Source organism: Centroberyx gerrardi, chromosome 9 (genome assembly GCF_048128805.1).
Source record: "Centroberyx gerrardi isolate f3 chromosome 9, fCenGer3.hap1.cur.20231027, whole genome shotgun sequence".
In the NCBI taxonomy this organism is placed as follows: Eukaryota; Metazoa; Chordata; class Actinopteri; order Beryciformes; family Berycidae; genus Centroberyx; species Centroberyx gerrardi.
Window position 1 is genome coordinate 4,504,870 of NC_136005.1, and position 27,978 is coordinate 4,532,847.

General features: G+C 40.0%; 2 protein-coding genes across 3 annotated transcripts in view; one reads left to right on the forward strand and one right to left on the reverse strand.

The window, feature by feature from the left end:
- Positions 1-2,085, forward strand: part of lim2.2 (lens intrinsic membrane protein 2.2) — a 44,830-nt gene extending 42,745 nt beyond the window's left edge. For both annotated transcript variants that reach the window (XM_078285497.1, XM_078285498.1), the window contains one exon: positions 2,015-2,085. In XM_078285497.1, coding sequence (XP_078141623.1) covers positions 2,015-2,085 — 71 coding nt within the window. The remainder of the gene's footprint in view (positions 1-2,014) is intronic.
- Positions 2,086-9,644: 7,559 nt separating this feature from the next.
- LOC144539721 (solute carrier family 2, facilitated glucose transporter member 9-like) lies at positions 9,645-27,931 on the reverse strand. Its single transcript, XM_078285633.1, has 10 exons — positions 27,927-27,931; positions 27,312-27,436; positions 26,120-26,265; positions 24,603-24,735; positions 23,291-23,475; positions 17,134-17,244; positions 15,118-15,219; positions 14,914-14,989; positions 14,551-14,678; positions 9,645-10,527 (listed from the first exon to the last, which is right to left on the reverse strand). Exons 1-10 carry the CDS (start codon positions 27,929-27,931, stop codon positions 10,354-10,356), a joined length of 1,185 nt encoding a protein of 394 aa, XP_078141759.1. The 3' UTR covers positions 9,645-10,353.
- Between the last annotated feature and the right edge of the window lie 47 nt (positions 27,932-27,978).

The following is a 27,978-nucleotide window of genomic DNA, read 5'->3' on the forward strand; positions in this document are numbered from 1 at the left end:
ATAAAAAACAAACCTTTTCTATCTTTTCTCCCTTGCTTTTTTTCTTCACCCAGCACTATTCCACCACCAACACAGGAATAGGAACTCTGGCTCTGCTCTGCTCTTTGTGCTCCTTAGTATTGGTTGCTTGTAATGATAATCCAGGGATTAAGAGTCACAATGAAACCACATCGAGAGCATTTTGCTTCCTTAATGTGATATATTTCCGGTTGAAAAGGGGTGTTGGGGAGGGACATAACGCAGGGTGGGATCATTCAAAAGTGTAAACCAATGGGATATGAGTTAGGAAGAGAAAGGCAGTTTGATTTGATGAGAGGGGTGGAGGGGCGGGACTATTCAAAAATCTGTGATGGTATTTTTTTTGTACGCCTCCTAGTACACAATGAACTCACTACAGAAGATTTTCCAGGAAGTAAAAGTAATGAGATTTTGATATAAAAATACAATAAAATTCTTTTTTTTGTATAAATTGTCAAGTAGGTGCATGGTATTATAGTTAAAATGAGCTAAAAAGGCAAAAAAAAAAGTCATTTTTCTTTTCAGTTTGACTTTAACCTTCACCATAGGATCACCTGACATGGCAGCGGGCCAACACACACTGAGTGCACATATAGGAGTTATGGTGCATTTAGGTTCAATCAAAAATCGAAGCTGAATGCTGTTGTGTTGAGGCAATGCTAACTCAGACTGGGTGGCCGGGCGGCTTAGTGGTTAGAGAGACAGTCCTCTAGCTGAAAGGTCACAGGTGTCTTGGTGAAGCGTTCTTGAGCAAGACACTGAGACCCTACCTATTCACTCATTGTGAGATTCTCTGGATAAGAGCGTCAGCCAAATACCTAAAATATAAGCTTCCATTGTGTTTTGTATTTGAGGTGTTTTAGGGGTTTGTTAAGTAACTGTAATATCTGAGACACAGATCAACTATTTGTCATTTTACTATACATTCATGCATGCCATTTGCCATTGTCTGTAAAGACCCTTACACACCTGGCGGGTTTTGTTCCTTTTTCTAGTTTGACATGCATTTGCATGGCACCACATACTAAAAGTATGCATTTAAGATCCACATCCCCAAACGTGACCGAGAGGTTAGCGAGACAGTCCCCTAACTGAAAACTCTGTGCGTCCTGCTGAAGTGTCCTTGAGCAAGACACTGACACCCTACCTACTCACTCATCGTACGTCGTTATGGATAAGAGTGTCAGCTAAATGTCTCCTTACATTTAATGTAAAAACGTAAACACTCAAACAGCAGACCAGAGTTATGGTTCACAATCTCACTTCTGCCATCAAATGTGTGAATCGACGGGCTGTAGATATTTCATAAAAGTCTCCTTGCCCAGATGATAAACTAGGTAGGAAACACATTTCATGTAACTCATGTAACTTTCATGTATTAAGCTTTTTAAAGGGAGGGACTTTGTAAATTCACTGAACAGTGTAACGACCTCATGCTACACCGGCCCAATGCTCTACTGCACACTGAACATCCCTCTCTGTAGCTGCAGCCATACTGTATGCCATGCTGCCTGAATGCACATAGTGATTGAATGCTGAAAGTCTATTTGTAGAGTGACATGTATAATCTGTGTATTGTATGTCTTGCACTGTGCATGAGGTCCTGTTGTTACTTTACTGTGTGTCAGTGTGTTATTTGTCAATATATCTGTGCTCCAGTGCTGCCGAGACAAATTTCTGTACATTTTAAGGGTTTCATTCCAAAACACTACACATCAATTTTGGGGGGAAAAAAATTGCGTCTTTAATTCCTTCAGTCAACAGTTCAAAAACACAGATAATTCTATCCTCAAACACATAACTGTTTTGTAAGCAAAAGATTCATAACTTCAGAAGTTTTCTTTTCTTTACAGCAATCATTTGCAAGATTTGGTGTCCTTTTTTTAAATGCGGCATATCTCATTTAGGAATGAAACTTCTTTGTACTTGGTGATGAAAGTAATTCTGATTATGATTTTTACCAATAAAGACTTCTCTTCTCCTTCTCTTCTTTCAGGCGTGTTTCAGCTCTGTGCTTTCCAGAGGACCATTGCAGAACCTGCACCTCCAAACATCCCTGACAGCTGAAAACGCACTCGTTTACACACTACCACACAGTTACAGACTATTGCTATGGATACCACCGCAGCTTTGGAAAGTACCTAGAGTAGAATAAATAGAAATAGTTGACTCCTGTGTGGTTTCTTTGCAACTCTTATTTACTAACAATCATTCAATCAACAAATATTTTTATTTGCATGGAGAGAAGAGAGATTTTAGTTACCAATATTAAAAGTCTCAAGTGCAATGAATGCATAGAAAAACAACAGAGGTTTATTCCAAAATGAGACATTCGACAAATGTGACACCGTCTCTGACAAAATGATTGGCACCGTAAACGTAAAACTCACCATTAACTATTACTGAAATTATTTATCTTGAGCCCTTACAAAATAGTAACGTTTTGTGTCAGGTTAACATTTTTGCCCCAGATATTTGTGGGTCAGCTCACTTTGTGCAATACATTACCTAACAGATGAACACATTAATACAATACCTCCCTGATAATGTAACACATTACATCGGTGGTTTTCAATCCCAGTCCTCGGGACCCAGTGCCCTGCTGGTTTTCATTAGCCATCTGATCAGGGACTATTTTACACCTGGGATGCAAGATGAACGCAGTTAACTGCGATCACCTACCTGGTGGGACAGAAAACCAGCAGCACTCTGGATCCTGAGGACCAGGACTGAAAAACAGTGGTTTGGAATGTTAATATTTCATAATAATACAGTGAAACTCATTTTTGACTTAAAATATACTAGGCTGTGTCACATTACTTATTGGTATGGTAAGGAAAATGCAGTATGAAGATGGTGGATACTGGTTGTCAGAATGCTCTTGCCCCCCCTACAAACTCCAACTGCAATGCTAATTCTGCCATCTAGTGGTTGTCAATGTGCAGCAAGCAGACAAGCATGTGTGGCAGACAGTGGCAGGTAGCAGACTAAATTATCAAGGACCCCCAGATAGATACAGTAGACTACAAACCCCCATTTGAGTACGTTTTGGGACGTCCATTTCAGGAGATGTTTGTTGTCTGTACTGTAGGTGTGGAGATAACAGTGGAAAGTGTGAAACCTCAGATCAAAAAAGTCATTACTATATATTTTGTACGAGTGCTAACTTCCAATAAATGAAATAACAGACTAAACTACCACTCATTTTGCTGAGAAACCCCAGGAACCCCTTTAAAACCCTTTGGGGAGGCACTGAGCTGGATTAAAAATAATTAAAATATCCAATTCAACAATGAAATAAGATACTTCAATTCTCCACTAGATGGTGGTCTTACTCCACATACAGGAGGCACAACACAATGGAGAAAGCCTCATTAAATGGAGGCTTTTCTGGACAATAAGTTTTACCTTTCGATTCCTTGTTGAGTCTAAATGATTTCCCCAATCCAGAAAATAAGACCTTCTACACTCACATTCCCAATAGGCTTTAGCCCAACCATGGATAATCTACACTGGAAATGCTGTAACAATAGGATTCCTGCACTTTTTCCATTCCAAAATTACAGATGAATGAATTTGAAAAGGAGTTGGTTCTCAGCATGTGTGCTGATGTGGTGGCTGGGCAGTGTGGCTGAGCTCGGCCACACAGTGATGAAGATTCATCACAACAACAAATCTCAGTGTGTAAAATGCATTTAGGTCTACAGCTACATGCTGCATGTTTTGTGTATTGGGACTTGATATTTTTTTACACTTTTCCAGAGAACCTGTGCAACTCTTTAACTTGACATGGTCAAATTCATTTTCCATTTGACACTTTAACACTGGTGTAGGAACCTCATTACAAACAGGGCAATGACAGAAAACAAGAAAAGCATCATTTACTCCTTGCAACAGTTGATTTATTTTGAACAATAGCAAAGCCATCTCACAGAGACTACTTTGAATTACACAGAATGCAAATAAATATATAGGACCATAGTAGAATTAAGGACATTAACAATCGATACAAAAATTATTTACAACACTTTGAATAGTGCAAAACCACACAAATACTGCCCTCATCATTGAGATTCTTGCATTGAGTCCTTTCGAGGACAGTGGGTTTGTGTGTGCTGCCCCCTGGTGGGGGATTATGACAACTGACAGTACTGTGTATGGCATGTTGACAAAAACCTTGGCTTAACATTTGAATGCAGCTTCCCTGAAACGGGACGTAGCATAACACTTGCTACACCTTGTCAAAACAGATCAGGAGAATTTCCACAACAAGGGTGATGTTAAGTCATTGAGATGCGGTGTGGATATGTTCGGTTAGTTTAAAAGGATCATGAGAGGGGAAAAAAAGAAAACACGCATTCTGAGAAAGCTGAATTCAGTTACATCAATCAAAGAGACTGACAAAAGTTAAAGTCACATTTGTGATTCTCAGTGGAAAATGGAGACCGTTCTTTTTCCGAGGGACATTTGAGAAACTCCAAAGATGTATGTGAACCCCACCCCGAGCACTAGACTTTGAAATGACAAAAGGAAAGAGCAAGAGTCGTGAACCTAAAACCACGTGGCAGGTAGTGCCCACCACCCCTGAGTGAAAAGAATAAAAAAAGGTCTTAGCACCTTCAGATACCACAGAACGCCGGCTTTGCCCTTCCTTCTCAATCCAAATGTGATGTCTTTGGATTGTGACAGGCACATCACATCTTTTTAAAGTGCGCTCGCTCGCATGAGCTATTCCTTTCACTTTTTTTTTCTACATAATTTCCTCCCCACAAACATCAAACTCCATTTAAAAACAGAACAAAAAGAAATCAACAAAATTACTTCTTTTTTGCCACGCATAATCATTTGTTGCATATTGAAATTTCTTTTTTTGGACCACTGTTTTGTTGCTGTTGAAACTTGGACCTTACAGTAACAGTGTGGTTTTGATAGTTAATAGCTTTAAAAAAGTTCTTCTCATAAGGTGACTAGAATGAGTGTGCATATATCAGTCAAGTGTCGATGTTCTAGACACATGCATGAACATTACAAATACAGTATTGGTGCTACTTTATATCACCTGAAACATCTAGAAATGCCACTTGGTCCTTGAGAGGCCTGTCAAGGACAAGAGGTACGTACTTTCGTTTGCTTTGACACAACATGGTCATCATTTCTTTTCCTGGTAGACAGTACATTGACAGATATCTGAACCAGACAGAGTATCCATATATCAAATCTACTTTAGAAGACCAAAGTAATAGAAAATCTGCATTTGATGAAGAGAACAATTCTATTTTAAAATAAATGAGGACTTCTAATTATACTGAACAAAAATATAAACGCAACACTTTTGTTTTTGCTCCCATTTTTCATGAGTTGAAATAAAAGATCTAAGACTTTTTCTATGCACACAAAAGGCTTATTTCTCTCAAATTTTGTTCACAAATTTGTTTAAATCTGTGTTAGTGAGCACTTCTCCTTTGCCAAGATAATCCATCCACCTGACAGGTGTGGCATATCAAGATGATGATTAATCTAACTTGGCACATTAAGAGCATTATTATTCAAGAGAAAATCAGGAAATACTGATTTGCTATCCTCTTCTAACAATCAAAAGAAGTCTTCAGTCAATCTTCAGAAGTGAAATTATCTACTGACACCATAAGTTCTTGTCGAAAAAATTATTCTCTTGTCGACTTGAGTGACCAAACCCATTACTGAAAGGTCACAGGTTTGATCCCCACACCTGGTGTCCTGTAAAAGTGTTCTTGAGCAAGAGACTGAACCCAGCTCTGCCAGCTCACAAAAGCTAAAAGTGCATTGACATTCTTGAAGAACTTGATCTGTGCAAAATTAGCTTTTTTCCAACTCTCAAAAACTGTGTAAGGCAAAATACATGTCTGTTTTAAATCAAGGTTTACAAATATTTACCAGTGAGTTAGGAATTAGGCAGATCACACCACTTGTTTCAAGATATTCTTAGTTGATTCAGCAAAATTCTTCAGCCTTCTTGTGTCCAGGACCATCACCCGCCTGCTTGTCTCTCTGCTCGTCTCCCTGCCTGCCTGTTTGAACCTTCATGGATCCTCACCAGTCTGCCTGTCTCCCCGTGTGTCTCCCTGCCTGCCTGTTTGAACCACTGTGGATCATCACCCGTCTGCCTGTCTCCCTGTCTGCCTGCCACGCTTTCCTCATCCCACGTCCGGCACCAAGTCCCGCTTCTTCCTTATCAATAAACTACCTTTCCCTTACCTACACCACCTAGTCCGTGTCCTGCGTTTGGGTCCTCACCACACCACCACCCCGTAACATCGGGATCCTGTAGGAATGGTGACTCCCTGTTTCCAGAGAGCTGACTGGTCAGAAGGCGGGCCTTTCATACGTTTTGATCCGATACCCTGAACTTAACCTGCTCCGGAGCAGGTTAGCCGTGCAGCATAAGTTACCATGGTGATCTACCCCGGTTAAAAGTGAACCACCTTCGTGAGACCAAAAACCCAGGGTTAAACCTGAAGTTACCTCGCTAACCCCAAATCCTGCTTCGTAGTACAGGCCTCAGGTGTAGTCTTTGGTTGGAATGAAAACATGCATACACTCTGCACTATGCATACACTCAAGCATCCTTTTCATCCTGAATAAATAATACGAGGATGTGATCAGAAACACAAAAAGTAACAAAAAAGCAGGATAACTCATCTTCCATTAGAAATGAATGGGAGTTGTGTGTCTAAAACCCCTGAAATCTGGAAAACCTGGTTGTGTTTTGAGTAATAAGCCAGTGATTGACATTTAGATTTTGATTTTAGCCATTTAGATCTTAATTTTAGCCCCAATTTTCAATGAGTGCAACAATACAATAACCTTAAATTGTTAATTCAACAACATTAAAAGCAACCAGTAGTGAGCAGATCTGTGCATCAGAGCTGTGGCTCCGATGCACAAATATTCCTGTAGTGGAAAAAGATCATGTATGATAGAGAAGTGCTACATAGGGAAGTAAGAGCTAGGGAGGAGAGTTAGAAAGGATTTTTTCCCTCATCTCAAGACAAAAGTGTTATTTTCAGTGCAAGCAGTGGAGGAAGACAAGGGAGAGGGGGTGTGATTCGAGTGAGCAAGAGAGAGGCATGTGTACTTTGTGCCACTCTGTCCCCTTAACTTGAATGTTACCTTGCAGGTCAGTGATGATGATTTTGTTGTCGTAGACAGGAGCCGGTCAGGAGGTAATGGCCCCAGAGCAAGAAGCACACCGAACTAATGTCGCTGCCGTGGGGGTGGTGCCTCTGGACCATGCAGCCTCCTCTGATATCGTACAGCATGCAGGTAACATCCTCCTGATCAGTGGCCAGCAGATGCCCACTGGTTCTCTGTTTCTACTAATGACTTCTTAAGACTCAGTAAACTTAGCAGTAAAATAACCACAGTCTCACTTGTTCCCACTCTATTTATTTGTTTTAATTTGCACTGTTCAATTTGCTTTGCAGCCAGTGGTCAGCAAGACATAACAATACACATACAAGAGTGAATAAAATACACACATATACACAGTATCATCATCACTCATGGACATAAGCATCGATTTAGGGTAAAAGGCAACTATACACGAGTCAAGCACCAAGCCCACCTCACTAGGTGCCTAATATAGTCTGCAGCAGTTGCAGGCAGTAATGGATACTGCTATACAATATTGACAGAAATCTCCAACAAGCATTGGCGCCCTCTAGTGGGGAAAGTGGATTTCACACCTTGCAGTTAAGATCAGAGAATTCTCAATTGCTGTTATTATTCAGTTTTGGAGGTCTGTAAACTGGAGAACTTTGCCAGTTATCATACTGAGAATTCCAAAAGTGGAGAAAATGGCAAATTGAATAGGAGAACATTTGTAATTACATTTTTGAATAAAAGCTAAACCACCGTCATACCCGTTTATCCTGGGTTGATGAAAATATGAATAATTATGTGGCTTCAATTAAAGGTGCAAAATTATCCTTAGCTTAAAAATTTTCATGATTACAAAACCATGGCTGTTATACATAATGAATTCTTGGCAAATGACAGATGTGTTGGACAGGGATGTTTCCTGCAACAGACCAACCTTAATAGATTTGTTTGTGGCAACAGGAGGAATTACAGGAAGACATTGAATATTGATTAGATTGTTTTTGTTGGCAGATACTGGTCTAAATTATGAGCTAGTTCTTTCAATTATTTTGAAAGAAAATGAGTGGTTCAATGGGCAGCTGCACAGTAGGGATATAGGGGAGAAAACATATATAGGGGAGAAAATATAGGGGGCCATCACTAAAATGAGGGTGTACAGTGTCCCTCAGACAAGCTTCCTCAAATACATGGAGGGTGAACCAAAGACGAATCCCCCCTCGCTCTCTTCTCTTTGCTTACCTGGTTCTCCATCCCTCTCTATCTCTGTCACCCCTCTGATACTCTCCTGTCCTCCCCTCCTCTTTCTCTCTAATCTCTTGGAGCTCTGTCCATCTCTGTATCTCCTCCCCATCTCAGATTCTTCTTATCCCTCGTCTCACCTTTTTCTCTCTCCTAATCTCCATCTTTCCTCAAAAGTAGCTGACCAGGTCTAGCAGAGGCTAAGTGCATCATGGGACTCTTTTGTATCAAATGCTAGGACCTCTCAGGGTTCAGCCATGCCAGCAATGGGGTTCAACCATATTCAACCACTGAGTGCCAACCCACACCGCCCAGTTCTTTACAGCTGCTAAGCAGAGCAGGAAACTCATTTTTATATACACACCACAGTGGCTGGTAAATCCCAATGGTAACAGCCACATTCACTATTTTACCAGCCAACTAGGTTTTGCCAATACAGGGGATCTGATTAAACTCCCTTGTCCAATCAAACTAGGGTGAGTTCCTACGTAGGAACCCAGCTTGGATGTTAGAAGTAAGGGTGTTTGGTGAGAGCAGGTATGTTGTTGGGGTTATGAAGTGGGCACCTCCCATCAGATGTTCGGTTGAATTTGGCCCATGCACCTCCAGAAGACTCAAATATTAAATTCTGGCATCCCAGAACCAACCTCTCTACAGTAATATAATTTGAAGTCCTCATTTATTTGAAAATAGAATTGTTCTCTTCATCAAAGGCAGGGGCTTCCAAACTTTTTAATATTTGAGAACCCCAATTAGATATACAGTAGGCCATTGTAGGAAGATTTGTTACATGTAAACTAGAGCAGAAATGCAAGGCCTACTGTCTACTGTTGGTGGGGACAGACACTGTGTATGTTCTGTCATTCTGTCAGTAACTCATGACAAATGAAACAACACTGAAATTAACAAATTCCACGTTTTTACTGGTTACGTTACCCTGTGACTCCCTCAAAGAGCCCCTGGAGTCTCTGGACACCATTTTGAAAACCACTGGTCTAAAGGATTCAGTTGGGTGCTGCTGCAAATTCAAGTTATGGATTATTATCAACAGAAGAGTCACACAGCCATATTCTGGTTTGCAAAAGAGTAGAGGGAACTTGAATGATACCTGTGGGGAAGCTGGAGACTTTATCATAGACCTAATCATAATCAAACAAACAAATAATAATAGATTGCCCCACCACAAAAAAACAGCTAAAGCAAGGGGAGTATTGTAACCTATTTACAATGAGTTTATTGACCAAAAACATAATAATAAGCAATATTTAAACAAAAAAACTTTTATATAATATATATCCCACATATCCTGTACATATGTATATACAGAATATATAATAAGATATTAACATTTTCACATAAACATTTCATATAAAACAGTCACAGCCAAGATCAATCAAACCTCTCACCAGCTGTCTGAATTGGCCTATTGGAACCAGCTCGTTGAGTTTCAGTATACTCTGTAAATCATTCCAGACAAATGGTGCAGCATAACTAAAAGCAGTCTTACCTAGATTAATATTAATTCTTGGAACATTTAACATCAGCCAGTCCTGAGAACGGGTGTTATAAGTTTCATTTTTCCAGCAAAGGAGAGATGACAAGTATGGTGGTAATTTATGAAGTAAACCCATATAGATGAATAGATACAGGTGCTGATCTCGCCTATTGGAAAGAGAAGGCCAACCCACTTTCTGATACAAGACACAGTGAGTACCATAGACATCCTCGGTAATAAACCAAAGAGCTGAATGATAGGCGGCATCTAGTGGTTTAAGGGTGGAGACAGATGCATATAACAACACAAATAACATCACCATAATCGAGCACAGAGAGAAAGGTTGCTTCCACAATCTTTTTCCTACAGTATATAGGAAAGCAGGAGCTGTTCCTATACACAAAGCTAAACTGCTTCTTCAATTTACAGGTTAGTTCATTTATATTTATGAGTTTTAAAAGTTACACTTCAACATTTTCAGGCTGCATGTCAGAAATCTTGTTTCTCTTAGCGAAGCTTTGGCTAATGTCCACAAATGTTTTGTTTTTGGTCTCCGGGAGGATGATGAACAGATACACAGCTCCCGTCAAACACACCACCACAAACACCAGGAAGACATAGGTCTGAAGCGCCTCCTGCATGAGCACAAGAGAATCAAAGGTGAGTACGTTGGCCACTCAGAAAAGTTAGGTATATATGAGACAGCTAAAATTGTATGTTAATAGTTGAGGATCCAGAAATAAGTTATTCAAGCCAATCAGTGTAATTTTTTTAAATGCCAGAATACAGGGCCAAAATGCATCATCCTTCTAAGTTTCATTAAAATCAGACCAGTGATGTCTAAGATGTCACATTTGAATTTAAAGTTTTTACCTATAATTATAGTGCCCTCATTTAACTTGCAAACAGTGTAGTAGGCTAGTTATGCCTTAAAATATTAGAAATTTTGACCTTTAATTATAGCATCCCCATCAGTCCAGTTATTCTAATGTTTTTAAACACCAGAACATAGTGCAAAAATGCATCATCCCTCCAAGTTGTATCAACATTGTACCAGTTTAAAATTTTGACCTTAAATTATAGCGCCTTCGTTAGGCCAATCAGTGTGTTTTGTAACCATCAGAACACCCTCCTCCAGTTGCTCCCTCTGTATCACAAAGAATCCATGAACTGTTAGATACCCTCTGTAAGACAGAATGCAAATTTGTTGTCAAATTTTTTTGTCATTTTTCCTGCACGGATATGAAATTGGCTTTGACTGGCGTATCCTCAATGAATTGCTAAATTCTTGCCCTTTAGCCAATAGACCAAATCAGAATGTTTGTAAACAAACAGATTGGCCATACTTCCGGGTTGATAACTTGCATCCTGTCGGCAGCCGAAGTCGTTCATTTTAAGGAGCGGTAAATATGAGTCAACTGACCAAAACATTAGCGATTATGCTGAAATCGGGTTATGTTTGGGGCTGTAATGCAAAATATAGCTTGGCACATAATGGATTAGGCTTAGGCTTTTCCCGTTTTAAACCAACCTAACGGAATCGGTGGATATAGAGAATATGCTTACAGTGCGGTCTCGCATCTACAAAACTGGGGACAGGCTGGAAACCAGCCACTCACGACTAGATTTGCGGCAGGCATTTTCTTACAGGTAAGTAAGTAAGTAAGTAAAAATGATAAGAATGACTGAGCTGTAAAACGTTAGCCCTGTTGGGGGTTCGCCGCACAGAGAAGAGGCGTAGAAGAAGAGTGGTAGCTATTTTTAGACATCCATATGAAAACAACTAGGACAAGACACACAGGTGAGATTTTATACTTTATTGCAAATACTTTCAAACAATATGTTTTACTCATGTAACAGAAAAGCGTTCAAGGGCGTCAGAAAACTTGTCAGATTGGCAAAATTCGGTCTGGAAACCTTGGTTAAATGAAGTCAAAGTGCCGCAAAGATTGTTTTCCGCACGGTTTTTGATGGAAGGACTCGGGACTGCCACCCACGCAGTGTAGTGTGGTTTTAACGCTTGCTTTACAATCAAGTCTGAAAGTAAATAACGAACAGTTCAGAGTTTCTACTATAAAGCAAAACACTAAAGAATTACTTTATTAGATCAGGACTTGAATTTGAACTTGAATATGAAACTCTGCTCGCTGAATCACACTAATGTTAAACATACTTTGTCACTGGCTGTCACTGGTTGGGCATATAACATAAAATAAAATTAAAACAGAAAGTTCAGGTTTTGTATAAGATAGCGGCCAAAATAAATTTTTAAGCATTTTCTAAACATTTTGGTAAAAGAGAGTAGTTTGCGGACACATGCTTAACTATATATTTAAGTTATTTAGGTTTAGGTTATATTATTAGGTTATACACTAACAAATATCAACTGCAACGACATCAGGAACGTCTAGTTTTCAGTGGACAGTCAGAGCTATATCTGTGTTTTTCTAATCACATGATCATAAAAACTGTTCTTACTATGGTTAAATGACACAAAAAATAGTTCTTTGTTGTTGTGACATCACACTATGTTCTATGAACTGCAGGCATTCCATTGAACTGTAAGAACCATTGTCAGTATTACTCACTTTCTGATTGTTCCTGACTTAATTGAATATTGAGGTCATCTCCCTCTCTTCCCATGTCAGTCCCTGAATATCTAGATGACTCAACATTGCCTACACAATAATGTGTGTTCTGTCTGTTTTGGACATCATCACAGCAGTGGCATTCATCACACCTGCAATAAAGGTTCAGTGATGTAAATAGGTTTTCAATGTAGTGAGTCCCCGGGACCCACAGGTGGTAATTTGAGTGGGTCCCAGGGAAATTGAGTGGGTCCCCAATAAAATTTGTGTTTTTAAGTTTTTTTAAGTTCATTTTACCTACTCCTATTTATATATTTGATTGCAATGTTGCAATGTTACACAGCTCTGGTTACACATTTCTTTATTCTAGTATATCTTTAATTGTACGTACATTTTTTTTTTATTTCACACTTGCTTTGGCAATGTAAAAGTTTCCCATGCCAATAAAGCCCCTTGGAATTGAGAGAGAGAGAGAGAGAGAGAGAGAGAGAGGGAGAGGGAGAGGGGCTGTGTGTGCCCAGCAGCCTGTGTGACACAGAGCTTCAGGAGAAAGCGAGGAGCATAAAACATTGTGCTTTTTTCCACGCATGAAAAAAAAGACAACCGAGCCCGACCCGACCCCGACATACAGTTGTAACAGTCGCAAATATGCCTACTATGCTTTTGGAACATTGTTTGGTTGCAGTAACAAATTAAGTCACTGGGTGGCGCTCCTTGTTTTTTACTGAGACTGAGTTACAGCAACAGGTTGAGTAGGCTACTACCAACTACTCCTACCGACGTCGTCTCGCTCTGTCATGCTATCCAGGAGTAACGTTAGCCTACTTCCCTAAAGCTAACAAGCACAAAGCTAATGTAAACTAAGACACAACCAAGCGCGTTACAGTCTCGGGTCCCATCGGGTTCGGGTCGGGTTGCAGACCTCTAATGTGTAGTAAATGAAATGACTAGTTAGTGAAATCAAAGTCCTATGTTGTAAACAGAATGGGCATTTTTATCTTGTGGCCATCCACAATGATATGAATCGATTTGAAGAAACATAGTGGCTGACGCACAGACATGTCAATCATGGCTTTTTTCCCCCGAATAATAACGAGCAACTTCGGGTAGAAGAAATATCAGTTTCCATCGCATTAGCCTATCTGTGCTTTCCCGAATAATGTATTTGGATTCGGGTACATCCCTACCTGCAATAGTTTGTTGGCCAGCAATATGTTTGATCTTTTTCTTTGGTGGCATTTTAAAACGTTTTCCAAAACGGGAGATATGCGCGAGACATATACGCAGACGGTGAGAAAATCGCGGCTGGTGGATTTTTTTTTTTTCAACACGGCGCGTCCCCTGGCGGGTAAAGCATCATCGGGTCATCATCGACATGAGTGAATACAGCATCCATGTGATTTTATTTACCAATTACCAAGTTTGTAGCCTTGTTGAAATGAAATATGTGCGGCGAAAGTAGCATTGGATGCAGGCCCAGCAAGGGCATTAAGTCTCTCCCGCGATGATTGAGACGATTTTCTAGGAAAAAATAGGGTGCGTCCCCTGGACGCGTCGATAGTGAGTTTACTGCGTCCTTTCGGATTTTAACGCGTCAGAGACGCAGGACGCGCACCTATTTACATCACTGAAGGTTGCTTGTTTTTTCTATTCCATCCAGATCCCCTCTTTTCCTTACTGCTCAGAACCTCTTTCTTCAGATCCAACTATCCTACCTCCGGCTGCAGCTCCCAACTGCTTCTGCATGTGAGATTTTATTCTGTACTCTAAGCTGTTGTACTTGTTCATGTTCTTGTTCATCAAATTTGACATAATGCAGCTTTAAATTAAAAGAGAAAATAGCAGATATCAGACATTATGATTTGGTGTCAAAGCTGTCTACAACAGGCGGTTATAAATAGCTCACACTTTGTTTTGGGGGGTTGGAATCAAAGGTGTTTGAAAACCGATTAATTTAAATAAAGTCAGCGATTGTACCTAACATCATACAGTCTCCAGTCCAGATATGCCTGGTTCCTCCAAACCAAGGCAACAGAATGGAGCTTCATTAATATATTTGACTTGACATACCTGGATGAAAGGGAACACCAGGCCCACTGTGAAGTTGCACAGCCATAATACACTTCCTCCAATCAAGAAGGCTGCAGGTCGGTAGGATTGTTCAAACAGTTCAATGGTCACAATGAAAGTAGTCCCAGCTGGAAGAGAAGTCAAACATCATGTCATGTTATAGCATGGCGCTAACACTTTTAGGGTTTGAGGTTGCATTCCCACTTGGGCCAACCATGCTAAAAGTGTATGTACTCATGATACTGTAAGGCACTTTGGATTAAAGCATCCACCAGATATAATAGGAAAACTTGGAAATGCACTCAATGTGTGTGTGTTACATTTTGCTGAGAGTGAGGAGAGAATGGGAATCTGCATCATTACCTGGGCCAAGACAGAAGAAGGCGATTGCAGCCAGTATGCAGGCAAAACTCACATAGGGCGTCCATGAACCTGTATCCTGGGGGCAAAATAGAAGGTCATTTAGGTCTTTTAACTGACACAGCCATTGAATGTAGAGATATCCATATAATATATAGAAAAGAGAAGATAAATAAAGTATCACATTATTATAAATACTTTCTGTACCTGGATATTGAGGAAGACCGTTAGTAGACTGTAGGAGACAGCCATACCAGAGAAACCTACAATAAGGAGGGGCCTTCTTCCAACACGCTCAATCAGTAGACCCTGGAGAAAGAGACCTTTCTTTATGATTGCCTTATTCCTACTGAAACTATTACCCAACTAGTACCCAATAATACTGTGTGTGTGCTTAATGTGGTAAAATTCAGATAATATTTTGGGCCGTCGCTTGCACAAACGCAATACTAGCGCTAACACAATACTAACATAATATCAACACTGTATTATTGTATGTGTCCAGTACTTTTTCATAAGTTAATCTACCATATCCCTTCAAAGCACTGGAAGGTCATTAAATAATAAAAAGTTTCTGAGACCAGCATTGGGATTACAGAAGAGGACCACATTTCAAATAGTTGACAAATATACCCTTTTGGGTAACACTTTACAATATGGTTCGCTAGTTAATGTTTAATTTTGTAGTTAATTAATGATTGATGAACTGTTACTTGATATATTGGTTAGCTACTCACTACCTCTTAGTCACCATTAAGTAATATCCTGTTAAGTGATTAAGTACTTACTAAAGAATCAAGAACGATATTGATAACTTACTTAGTCACGAGTTAATAGTATAAGTGATGTAGTATCAATCTCAACATTACTTGGGGGGCACAGAGTATTGTGTAATGCTCAAGTAACAATAAATAAGGGTTAACTAATATTCACAACATGAAGACAACTCTGGAGCATGATAAGGAAGACTGAACATCTGCACATGATGGAGGATGTTTGAAAGTCTTCCACAAGGGGCCACACAATGGTGGAGCCACTGAGTCACACGTGATTAGTATAATTAGCAGAACTAACATAATACTGGTATGTTCCCATGTTACTTCTTTATATGATCATACATACTACATAATTCATTAACATAATTACCATTGGCTAACAGAGAGGTAATGAATACATAACCTGTGACATAATAATAAACTAAACTGTCAGTGATGTTGTGCTTAATCACTTATCAACATATAACTTAATAGTGACTAAGAGGTAGTGAGTAGCTAACTATTATATCAATTAGTTAATCAGTGATTAACTACATAAACACTAGCAACTAGCGAACCGTAATGTAAAGTGTTATCATCAAAACAAATCAAACCAAATGTGAAAATTGGAGAAGAACAACAATATGCTTCTCATTCCTAAACTAGATGGCACTCAGTAGAGTGCACACCTCCGCCAACGCAATGCAATTGTCAATATATGCCAGTTCCACATGTCGGATTTTCACCAAAAGTTAATATTTCTTCCATGCTGTCAGGAGATGCACACAATTTCATGACTGGACCTGAAGTAGGACATTAAATATGCCTGTTTAAATTTTAATCACAATTGTAAGCATTTTAGCCAATTACCACAACACTACGTGGCCAGTCAGCACTATACTTGTTCAGTGGCCATTAGGGCTGCCCTTCTACCACTGTACCAAGTTTGGGAAAAACTGGCAGGGCGGTTATGTCTATAGGAAATGAGCTCTCTAGTGCTCCCATGTTGTTTGATTGGGCCAGTAATGGAATAATTATGTCTGCTGATACGCACACAAAGTTTCATGACTTTGCGTGAATCTGTTCAGAAGTTACGTGCCTTTTTATGAGAAGCCACGCCCCCTTTTGGCCAGTCACTGTGAAAAGTTCATAAGCAATTTTTTCCCCCATGACCAAACTTTCCACCAAGTTTCATGCAAATCCGTTCAGAACTTTTGGACTTATCCTGCCAGACGTAACGGAGCGAAAACATAACCCCCGTCCAAATCCTTTGGAGGAGGTACCCTTGAGGGCACAACTGCTACAGTGTGTGTGTGTGTGTGTGTGTGTGTGTGTATATATAGCCACCTTCCCCATGCAAGTATTTTCCCAGGGTGTTGATTTAAAAGTGTTCTTTGTCAAACTGCATGGCTAAATTAGGGCTAAACCTCATGTTCTAGGTAGATGCCTGTAACATTGTCATACTCACAGAGATAACAGCAGAAATGACTTCTATGCCACCGATGCTCAAAGTAATGTAGGTGACCAAACTGTCCGTGATGCCAGCATCAGTTAGGATCAAATTGGTGTAGTATACAAGCTGAAAGTATAAGAGTCAACAAAAATTCATTACAGATTTTATATATTAGAGGACTGTGTCAGAAAGAACAGTGTACTAAAGTGCACCTTACACTGTATTTAAAGGATAAGGCCGGTGTTTTTTAATGCTTTGCTTACCGTCAACAAATCCTATGAAAATAACAAAATCAACAATGCGTTTGCTCTACTCCCGTTACTTTCTGACTTCCCACGTACCGTTTTTAGCCGTCAACCTGGAAGTCATTGGCTCCAATTGTAAGCTAAAAACCTTGAAATACAGCTCATAAAGGCATAGTTTCAATTTTAAAAATCGCTAACTGTTACCACAAAAAGTCAGATTGTTGTAGTTATTACCAAATCAAATTCAAATGGGAACAAATTCTTCATTACGCCGGGGACTATTTTCGGTGCTACGGAACTACTTTCCTGAGATTGCAAAGTGTTTACAGCCGACTTATTAAGTTGTTTGAGGAAAAAGTCGGCTGGCCCGGTGCATCGTGATGATGAAATATGTTGCCCAGAGCAACGGCATGGCTCTTTGACGTGTTTTTAATTGTTTTTTTAATACAATGGAGTTCTATGGCTGCTGGGACATGAGGCTGCATTGGGCACCGGCTACATGGACGAGACTTGTTGGCAAAACAAAATAATTGCTGATTTTGTTATTTTCATAGGATTTGTTGATGGTAAGCAATGCATTAAAAAACACCGGCCTTATCCTTTAATAAAAGAATAAGTAGGAATAGGAATTAAATATTGGAACTTTAAAGCTTACTGGGACAAATCTCATCACCTCATAACTTTCTAAATTATTGACATGCAAAAGAAATACAGTTTACTTAACTCCAAAAGTTTTTAACAATTTTTTAAACAAATTTTGTTACTTTGTTTGTTGACCATGGGGAATAATGTTAATGTATTGACTCAAAGCATTTTTGACAAATCGGCACAGCTGTTGCCGATCCACGTAAATTTGTGCTACTTGCTTGTCAAATCCAGAAAGGCCAGTGTTTATCATACTACAGTAGTTGCTGCCACTCTCCACTTGGAACAGGGGGCTGTAGCAAAAATACTCATCAGCAAAGTAGTGTATGATGTCATCTGGCAACCTATAGTAACTTTTTGTGCATCTAATAGCTACTTTCCATGTAACAGTTGGCAACACTGTCTGCCAATTTGGTGGCATTTTGAGTACTTGAGTTTCAGAGTCTGTAGTCCTCTCCACCAGTCAGAAGTCATGTTGCACTAGTATCTAGCTAGTTGTCAGCTTGGCCAATCAGAAGTAATGTAACACTTGCATCAAGCCTGCACTCAGCTCCACCAATCAGAACTAATGTATTAAAACCAAAGGCATTTTGTCATAGAAGGTTTGGTCCAAGATGGAGTACTGTGCGATCTTGAAGCATTTTGTTTATTTAACCCAGTGGACTCAAACCATGTGCCATGGAGGGCCGAGAGTCTGCAGGTTTTCATTCCAACCAAGGACTACACCAGGTGATTTCACTGATTAGCATTAGGGTTCGACCTGGGTTTTTTAAGGCCGATGCCGATACCGCTATTTTTTAGCTGAAACTTCCGATAGCCGATATTTTGTGCCGATATTGAATATCTTTAAATTTGAAAATTACTATGTAAAAAATAAACAAGAAAACTATTACTAGGTTAAATCCCTTTTTAATGAAATGTTTTAATAAACAAAATGAACAAAGAGAATATTGTAAATGCAAAATAAAAGTGTCATGAGAGATACTGTCAACAAAATCGTTTTTCTCTCTTCTTCTCTCTCCCTTCATTGGTATTGTAAACAGTCTTAACTCATATTTCTGAAACAAACATATGCAGACAAAGCATATATGTCCTCATCTAAAATGTTTGAAAAGAATAAACATTACTAAAATATTTCTCTTTTCAATAAAACATTAAATAAATAAAATGTGCAAAGAAATAATACTGCAAATGCAAAAAAAACGTGGACTGCAGTCAGGTGAGCCATCTCTTGTAAAACCATGCTCTTGCCAGCCGCTCTTTATATTTTGTTGCACATCTAAACATGTCTTTACGGTAGTTATCGTGCCTCGAGTCAAAATAACTTTATTGGTCAGATAACGTGGAGCTACGCGGTCGCGCTAATGATAACAGCTGATGATCCGTCAAATACGTTTTTTCCTGGTTGAAAAACACTGTAATAACTAGTGGGACTGAAAACTGTGTTTTTAGAAAGGCTCTTTATGATGAGCGGGACCGTGTAGCTCCGCCATACTGATGTCATATTGATATTATGGCTAATCTACGGTGACCAGATGTCCCGGTTTGTCCGGGATTGTCCCGGTTTGTCCGGGATTGTCCCGGTTTCAAGATGGGTGTCCCGAGTCCCGACAAATATCTGTAAAACACTAAAATGTCCCGGTTTTCAACATTCACTACCAAATTGTCCCGGTTTTCACCACAATTAAAATAATAATACTTGTTTTCAGCGCTTACATAGACGTTTATCATGTTCTGTCCCGCTCATTATTACCTAACCCAATCAAAAAACATAAACAATGCACCGCGCGTCTGAATTCAACACTGATTTGTCTGTATGTGTGTCAATCAATCAATATGTCGTTGTCAAGGCTGTTGCTAGCCTATGACGCTTGTGGCTCTGTCTGACAGAATCTGTCAGTACGCTAACGGTTAGCTGTCATGCCGAAGAGAAAGTCGCTCTTTTCTAAAGACCTCCAGAAGGCTTAGTCTTTTCTTCGTGAAGTAGCCGGCAACGAAAATGCTGCGTTCTGCACACACTGCAAGAGTACATTTTCGGTTGCGCACGGTGGAAATGCCGACATAAAAGATCATATTAAGACAGCCAAACATAAGCAGTGGCTACAAGCTAGTAGTAGCACCGTTGTGACCTGCTTCAGCGGGGCAAACGCCGGTGACAGTGATCTGAAACTGGCAGCTCAGGAGGGGACCTTTGCAACCATCTGGTGAAACACAACCAGAACTGAAAGGTATCTGACAATCAAAAAATATGTTATATTACACCAGTGCAATCCTTGTGTTTTGTGCGTATTAGTGTTATTATACAGTTTTCAAATAAACTATGTTTTGGTGGATTTTTGGAGACAAAACATCATTTTTCGTTTGCTGAGGCGCTGTCCATGGTGTTGAAAGGTGCAGTCACTAGGTGTGCTAAGCGCTGAAATAATTGTCCCCCATCCTGATGAAAATGCCTATGGTGCGTGCATAAGCGCATACATGTGCGCGTGCATGAACGTGCGGTACACTTAAGGGTCCCGGTTTGGGGGTTTGAAAATGTGGTCACCCTAGGCTAATCGGAAGCTAATATGGGAACTGCCAGCGCTGTACCGTTTACCATCTCATGAAGAACAAATGGCCGTGAAAGGGCAACCAGCCTTCACTTGCACATAAACACGTTAGTATGAAAAATATTATTTGATTGAGGTTTTAGGGATCACGCTAATGTTTATAGCTAATGGTGTGGCTGCTGAGCTACTAAACTCACTGTAGTTTAGCCAGCCATCGTTTAACAGTTTGCAAAGTGAGTGAATTACACCTAACACCTGGACAGATTATTGTAAGGACTCGTGAGTTAAACGTCTGTTGTATGTGAAACTTAAGTTCAATTCTGGTCACTTTGTCAATTGTTATAGCTTACAACTGAGATAATTTACCTCTTGTTTGCAGCCATGCAGGCGGTCAGCAGCTGCTCCAAAGTTACGTGACAACAAACTGAGCTCAGCTCAGCTGCTGCTGAGCCGACAGGCAGTGGTTGAGGGTGACAGTTTTCTGAATAGCCACTAGAGGGCAAAATCAGACAAAATGGGCAGGCCAGGAGGCGAATACAGTAACCTCTTTCATATTGGGGAGCTAGAGAATAATCTATTTCATATCGGAGAGGAAAAACATGGACACGCCGATATGTGAACGAGCATTTACTCCCACCCCGTTAACTCCCACAATTAGCCATAAATGGTTAATGAAACGCCCTTCATGAATATTGATATGCATGTAAATGTACTTGTCATTCCATTCTCTTTGTGAGAAAATAGCGAAGTCTTGGGCAAGACGAAAAAAAGATACATTTCACAGATTGTGAAATTGAAATGCTTGTTGGGAGGTCAAGGTGAAGCCAGAGGTATTATTTGGTGGCCTTAGTTCGGGTATCACCAAAAAAAAAACCAACTGTTAAAAAGCGAAGTGTCAGTGCCACTGGCGGGGGCAAGGGAGCTCTCTGCCCTTGACTGACGTCTCAATAATAGGGGAAACCCAAATTAGTGGCATTATGCCAGAAAAAGAGGGTGACACCGATATCAGACATCAGAGCAAGATGAGACTGTGGGAAGCGGGCAGGTATATCCTAAATGTGCCTTTTCTTTTTTGAAAGAGTGAATGTAACCACGCATTCAACATTTCACACTCTTATTTGACTAATAAAACGCATAACAGACTTAGGAATAGACTTGACAAGTGTGTAATTCTCATTTTCTGACTCGGGGTATCAGACGATCGGTGCGACTGGTGGTGAAGAGCTGGCTGTAGAGGACGGCTGTGCGCCTGGCCACAGCGTCTCCATGCGCCCTGTGCGCCATGAAAGCAGCCATAGCGCATCATTACACACCATCATTGCAAACTCTTTAATAACCCTGTGACAGTCAGTCCAGTTGCTTAACATCTTGAGTTTATCCCAATTAAATGGGACACGAAAATTATGAGGCCGTATTGACAGTTTGTTACAAATAAGGATGCGCACTGTTTGGGTTAACTTGACGGTGTGTAAAGGCAACAAATACATGATTAAGGTCTGGATGTTCCTCTGGGATATTATTATTAGAGGTTTGATTTCACTGCTTGGCCATCAGAGTCTCCATTTCACAGCGTGTCCAAAATGTGCGTACGGATGGGTCAAAGTTACCGTAGAGGTGCACACTTTCTCATGTCACGTTTACTTTTTATAAATCCCAAAATGTGCGTGGAAGGTGTCGTGCGCAAAGTTGGAGCCTGGTTTTGTGCGTACGCACCATTTATGCACGAGGCCCCTGGTGAAGTCTTTAGTTGGAATGAAAACCTGCATACTCTGGGCCCTCCATGGCACATGGCTGGAGACCCCTGATTTAACCCTTGGAAACGCATTTACGTATTGGAGCTCTTACAATACCCATTTTTGTGAGTGTTTGTGTTTGATCACAAAGTTTCCTTACAAATGACACATGGAATGTATGTAAGAAACATTTGTCAGGGCCATTTTGACTCAATTTGTGCAATTAAGGGTTAACTGAGACAATAAAATGTAAAACTCCAATCATTATCAAATCTATATATTCAGCCAGAGAAGCTTGCTTCAAAGGAGTTTGGACCATATATAGCAACGAATGGTTATACAGTTGGATTTGACAGAAAAGGCCATGCTCCCCAAGTGAATCAAAGCAGCATGCGAGAGATTCTGCGGGGAGCACAATAAAAGGCATAGTAGACATATCATTCAATAATATGAAAACCATAACATAAAACCAGACATAATTCAGAGGTAGCTAGCACTAGCATCCTGTGTACAAATAATAGCAGGAGGAGGTTGTGGTAGTGGAGGGAGTTTTGGCATTGACCTGAGTCAACAGCAGCAGTGGCATGAATGATAGCAGAATGAGTGTGAGCTGTCAGGTTATAAAAACAGCCTCATTGATTTATTTGAATGTGATTGGTGAGTGAGAGTCAGCTGATACTGATCAGCTGATGTTCTCTTTGGATAGGACAGCTGATAGCCGAACAGCTGATGGCACGCACGACTTCAGTGTTCTACCTTTACTAACGCCATGCTCCATTTATAACCAAAACCAAAAATTACAACTGTAGTGATTACGTCACTAATTTGCGCTTCTACCAGTAATACATCATAGTGTGTTGGGTCTGGTCTCTACTACATCATTCCCTCCATTGAGGCTTCAAAGACATGCTCCCTTCCTGACCCCCAGGTCCCCAAGCATATAGAAACCAATCTGCTTTTCCCCTGATTAAGACTTTCTCTCTGTGTATGAATGGAGCCTCACAGCATTGACGCCAGACAGCTGGTAGCAGGCCATGGTGACAATCACAGTGATGATCTGCCAGCGGACAGCCCTGTTCCTCAGTAGCCCCAGGACGGAGATGATCTGCAGGTTCTGGGCCTGGCTCTCTGCCTGGACCTCTGCTAGCTCTGAGGTCACATCCTCCTTCCCCAGGAACCTTCTGAAGGCTGCCTCAAACACAGAACAACCACGAGTTATCATGTGTTTCCTTCCTATGCACTTCTACATCATGTTTTCCACCATGTTTGTTATTTAGATTTTAACAGATAAGATTGAATTTTTTAGTTATTTAGCTTTAACAGAGAGACTCTACACCCCATATCCCCACATCCAAGGTAATTTGATCTAGTTCTGTTTCTAGTGTACCATTTAACATGTGACATGTTTTTAATTAAAATGTGAATGTATTGTGCCGTATGCCAGTCTACACACCAAATTTTTCCATTAGGGACAATAAAACTCTTAAATTAAAGAATGGAAACTTGTACATGGTGAATGTGATGGTGGACGTGCTCTTCCACACCCTCGATTTTTGATCAGTGGGTGATCAGAATCAGTGGTTATATTATAACCACTGATATATATATATATATTTATCTATAAACATTTGGGGAAACTACTTACTTTAACTCTAATAAAAATAATTCTGAGCCCTGAAACGCAAGGTGAATGTTTTGGGGGTTTTTTTGTGGCCAGTTCATACGTTTATTTTGTTCGGGCGGGTTTCTAAGATGACTTAAGTAGTTTGGATGAGTTACTAAGTTATCTGGACGAGTTATTAAGTCTTTCAGACCAAATAAACGTACAAATTGGCCACATCCAATCCTCTCCATTGTAGTAAGGATTAGAAGATTAGTATGTTTTAGAAAACTGATGAACAAGTGTCTTGTGTTTGTGCCATTATGCCTAATTCGTTCAGCCTTGTAACAAATGTTTTCATGATTTTGTTTAGAACCACAACTACGCTACCACTATGCTACCATAACATAGCGTGGTACTAAAAAGTCAGACTGTCATTCTTCCACCACTATTTTAACAGACACCTGGAAGCAGATGCTGCTTAAATTATTCAGACCCATCTCTAGCCTACCGTAGAACTCTTCCTAACATACAGATACAAAACTACATGGAAATCATTTCATTAAATAAAACTCTGTCTAATGCAATTCAGTAACAAATTTCATTTTAACTGTAGCACAGTAGATTTGGTGTGAACCAGGACATTTTATTAGATTAATAGACTAATTCTCAATTATACATTTACAGTATTTTACTTGTAGAAAAGGTGATGTACCTTTTTCTGCACCAGCCTTATCCTTCTTCTCCATCAGCAGGTAGCGAGGGCTCTCAGGGAGGAAGGACAGCACACTCAGCTGCAGCAGCGCAGGAAGTGCAATCAAAGCAAACAGGAAGTTCCACCTGGACTCCTGTAACCACACCCACACAACTCTGAAGGCTGATACCGATACCATTATTTAGGTTACCGCAGCATTAGCAGATGGGCTAATCGGTACCATTCTTAGTGTCCAGGTTATGAGTCAACAGGACTATCTAGCTGGCAAATTAGAAAAACAGTTCAGTTAACAATCTATGCCTCAGTTATTGGACTGAATACATAATAATAAATATAGCTGCACAGGGGGTCCAAGCCCGTGGGGCAAATGATTTGACAGTGAGAATATAAGCTTGATTTGTCATTTTGGAAAAATGCTACAAATCACAGGAGATAAAACAGTTTGGTGAAAGTCCTGCAACTGCAGGTGAAATGGTGCCTGATATGATGCCATTTGAAAAATTGCCAATTTTGGCCTCATGGTAAAGCTATAGAGTGCAACCAAATGTGGTCCAACACACTTTTAAGCCTTCACAAACATTTATATGAAGTTTGGTTGCTCAAACATTTAGGGGTTAAAGAATTATGCAAAATTTGGAGGAGATTGAGGCAACTTTGTAGTAGAAATAAAAAAGTAGCTACTATTGCAATGTTGGCCTGAAGGCGACACTATGGAGAATGACCAAATGTGGTCTTATGCACTTTGTGCATATTTGCCGTCAAATTCTTTTGTGTTTCACAGCCAAATAGGAGTATCAAAAATCTGTGTAATAGCCATCATTTTGTATGTCTACTAATGTTTTGTACAAAAAGTTGTGGAGGTCGGATCAAGTTTGCAAGAGAAAAATCGAAAAAGAAAAGGGTCAAACTGGTGGAAGATTTTCAAGGCCGAAATGAAAAACAATAGGTGCAATGGATTTTGTTGAGCCACGGAATCTAAGGGGAAATAAATGTTGATTCTATCCTGCTGAAATCCGGCTTCAGAATGGGGAAATAAACACTTCTTATACTCCTGCAGCACAGTTTGTATTGTAGTGAATTGGAGCTTTTTTTTCTTTTTCTTTTTTTTTTTGCGAGGGGGTACCCACAACTGGGTACAGATCATTTGAAGGCAGAAAAAGAAGAAGAATCCTAACAAAAACTATATGGTTTCAGCAACTGTGGTGCTTGGACCCCTAATGATAACAGGAATCCCTAGAAACATAATATTACCACTGCTGACACTGTGGTAACCTAGATATGTAATCCAACAACCTGTATCATATCCATCATATCAGACAGAGAGTGGACCACAATGACCTGCCCATATCCGATTTTAAGAAAAGGCCAATGTCAGTTCAATATATCAGCAAACCAATATATTGTTGTAACTCTAAGGTAAGTACAAAATATCTAACATATAGCCTTTTCCGAATTAATTAAGATGTACAAATGTGCCATAACAACCATCTCCCCCTATAATTCCCCACACCACTCACCTGGCCAAGTACCTCAGGAAGGCCCATTATCTGTCCAGTGAGCACACCCAGGTTAATCAGGATGGAATTGAACTGGGTTATAGAGCCTCGGATATGCCTTGGAGAAATCTCTCCCAGGTACATGGGTAAGGCACTGAGAGAAATACCTTTGGACAGCAACAGAAAAAAAACATTACTTTTAAAGGATAAGGCCGGTGTTTTTTAATGCATTTCTTACCGTCAACAAATCCTATGAAAATAACAAAATCAGCAATGATTTTGTTTTGCCAACAAGTCTCGTCCATGTAGCCGGTGCCCAATGCAGCCTCATGTCCCAGCAGCCATAGAACTCCATTGTATTAAAAAAACGATTTAAAAACACATCAAAGAGCCATGCCGTAGCTCTGGGCAACATATTTCATCATCGCGATGCACTGGGCCAGCTGACTTTTTCCTCAAACAACTTAATAAGTCAACCGTAAACATGTTTTCCATCTTAGGAAAGTAGTTCCGTAGCACCGAAAATAGTCCCCGTCGTAATGAAGAATTTATTCCCATTTGAATTTGATTTGGTAATAACTACAACAGCCATGGTAACAGATTTTTAAAATGTAAACGATGTCTTTGTGAGCTGTATTTCAAGGTTTTTAGCTTACAATTGGAGCCAATGACTTCCGGGTTGAAGGCTAAAAACGGTACGTGGGAAGTCAGAAAATAATGGGAGTAGAGCAAACGCATTGTTGATTTTGTTATTTTCATAGGATTTGTTGACTATAAGAAATGCATAAAAAAAAAAAAACAGCGTTATCCTTTAACACTTTGCGGTCCAGATCTGATCTTGTCTTGGCTGTCTTACCAGGGGAAAATCAGATTCAGTCTGGTGTCTCCTTGTTTAAACGACCATGACAAGGTCAGATCTGAGCAACTAAGTATCATCACCTTCATGAAGAGAGTTTCTGATTGGAAGGTCACTGGTTTGACTGCAACAACCGGCTGGGATAAATCTAGATGGTTGAACAAACTTTCTCTCCTCTGTCTACCAAGTACCGCTATGGTGCCCTTGAGCAAGACACCCAACTGCTAAATGTGAGTGTGTGCACATGTGGAACCCCTCCCTCCCCCTGTGACTAATCCCCCAGATCATTGCTATAAACACAAATGTGTTCTTAGTCAATTAAAAAATAGTTTGCAGCATATCTGAAGAAATTCTCACCAGTGTGTATCCCTAATATGAAACGGCCAATGATGAGCATCTCAAAAGAGTGAGCCCTCTCCCCCGAGGCTTGCAACACAGCAGCCACCAGTGAAAAGCAGTTGTTGACGAGCAAGGTGCCTCTCCTACAGTGACAGAAGAAGAGGATAGGGAAGGGGAGAGAGATGATATTGCATCATATTGGAGTGAGATTAGACAAGGAAGCAGATTGATGATAGCTTCAGAAAACATTTGTCTTACAGAGTGATTTAATTTTTTATTGAGTCTTATAGTCTTGTTTTCCTGAAAGCATGTGAAACAATATGCCAATGTTGTGAGACAATGCAGTTTCACTTGTTTCAAAAACATTACTAAAATACAATTGGCAATATCTTGACATACAGCAGATCACTCCCCTGGTATCAAGATTATATCATTTGATTCAAGAAAATTCTTGAAACAAGTTGTGAAATTATCTCACCCTATCTCACTTATTTAAGGAAAGTAAGACTAAATACTCAAATGAATAAGATGGACAAAGTTTGGTATGACCCGGTTTGGGTATAATTGCAGGTCTAATCATCCTATTTGGAACGACAAATTAGTCATTAGTAATGATTACAATTTTTTACTAGCCCCATGTCAATCACAGAGGAACTGTGCTTATTTCAAGATGATGATACTCATT

Excerpts from the sequence above, each read along its gene's own strand:
- LOC144539721 (XM_078285633.1), bottom strand. Across the intron at positions 23,476-24,602 it reads TAAGGCTGGTGCAGAAAAAG|CCTTCAGAAGGTTCCTGGGG; the intron begins GTACATCACCTT and ends TGTTTGAGGCAG. Across the intron at positions 14,679-14,913 it reads CTTCTTCTGTCTTGGCCCAG|CTGGGACTACTTTCATTGTG; the intron begins GTAATGATGCAG and ends CTTCTCTTCCAG.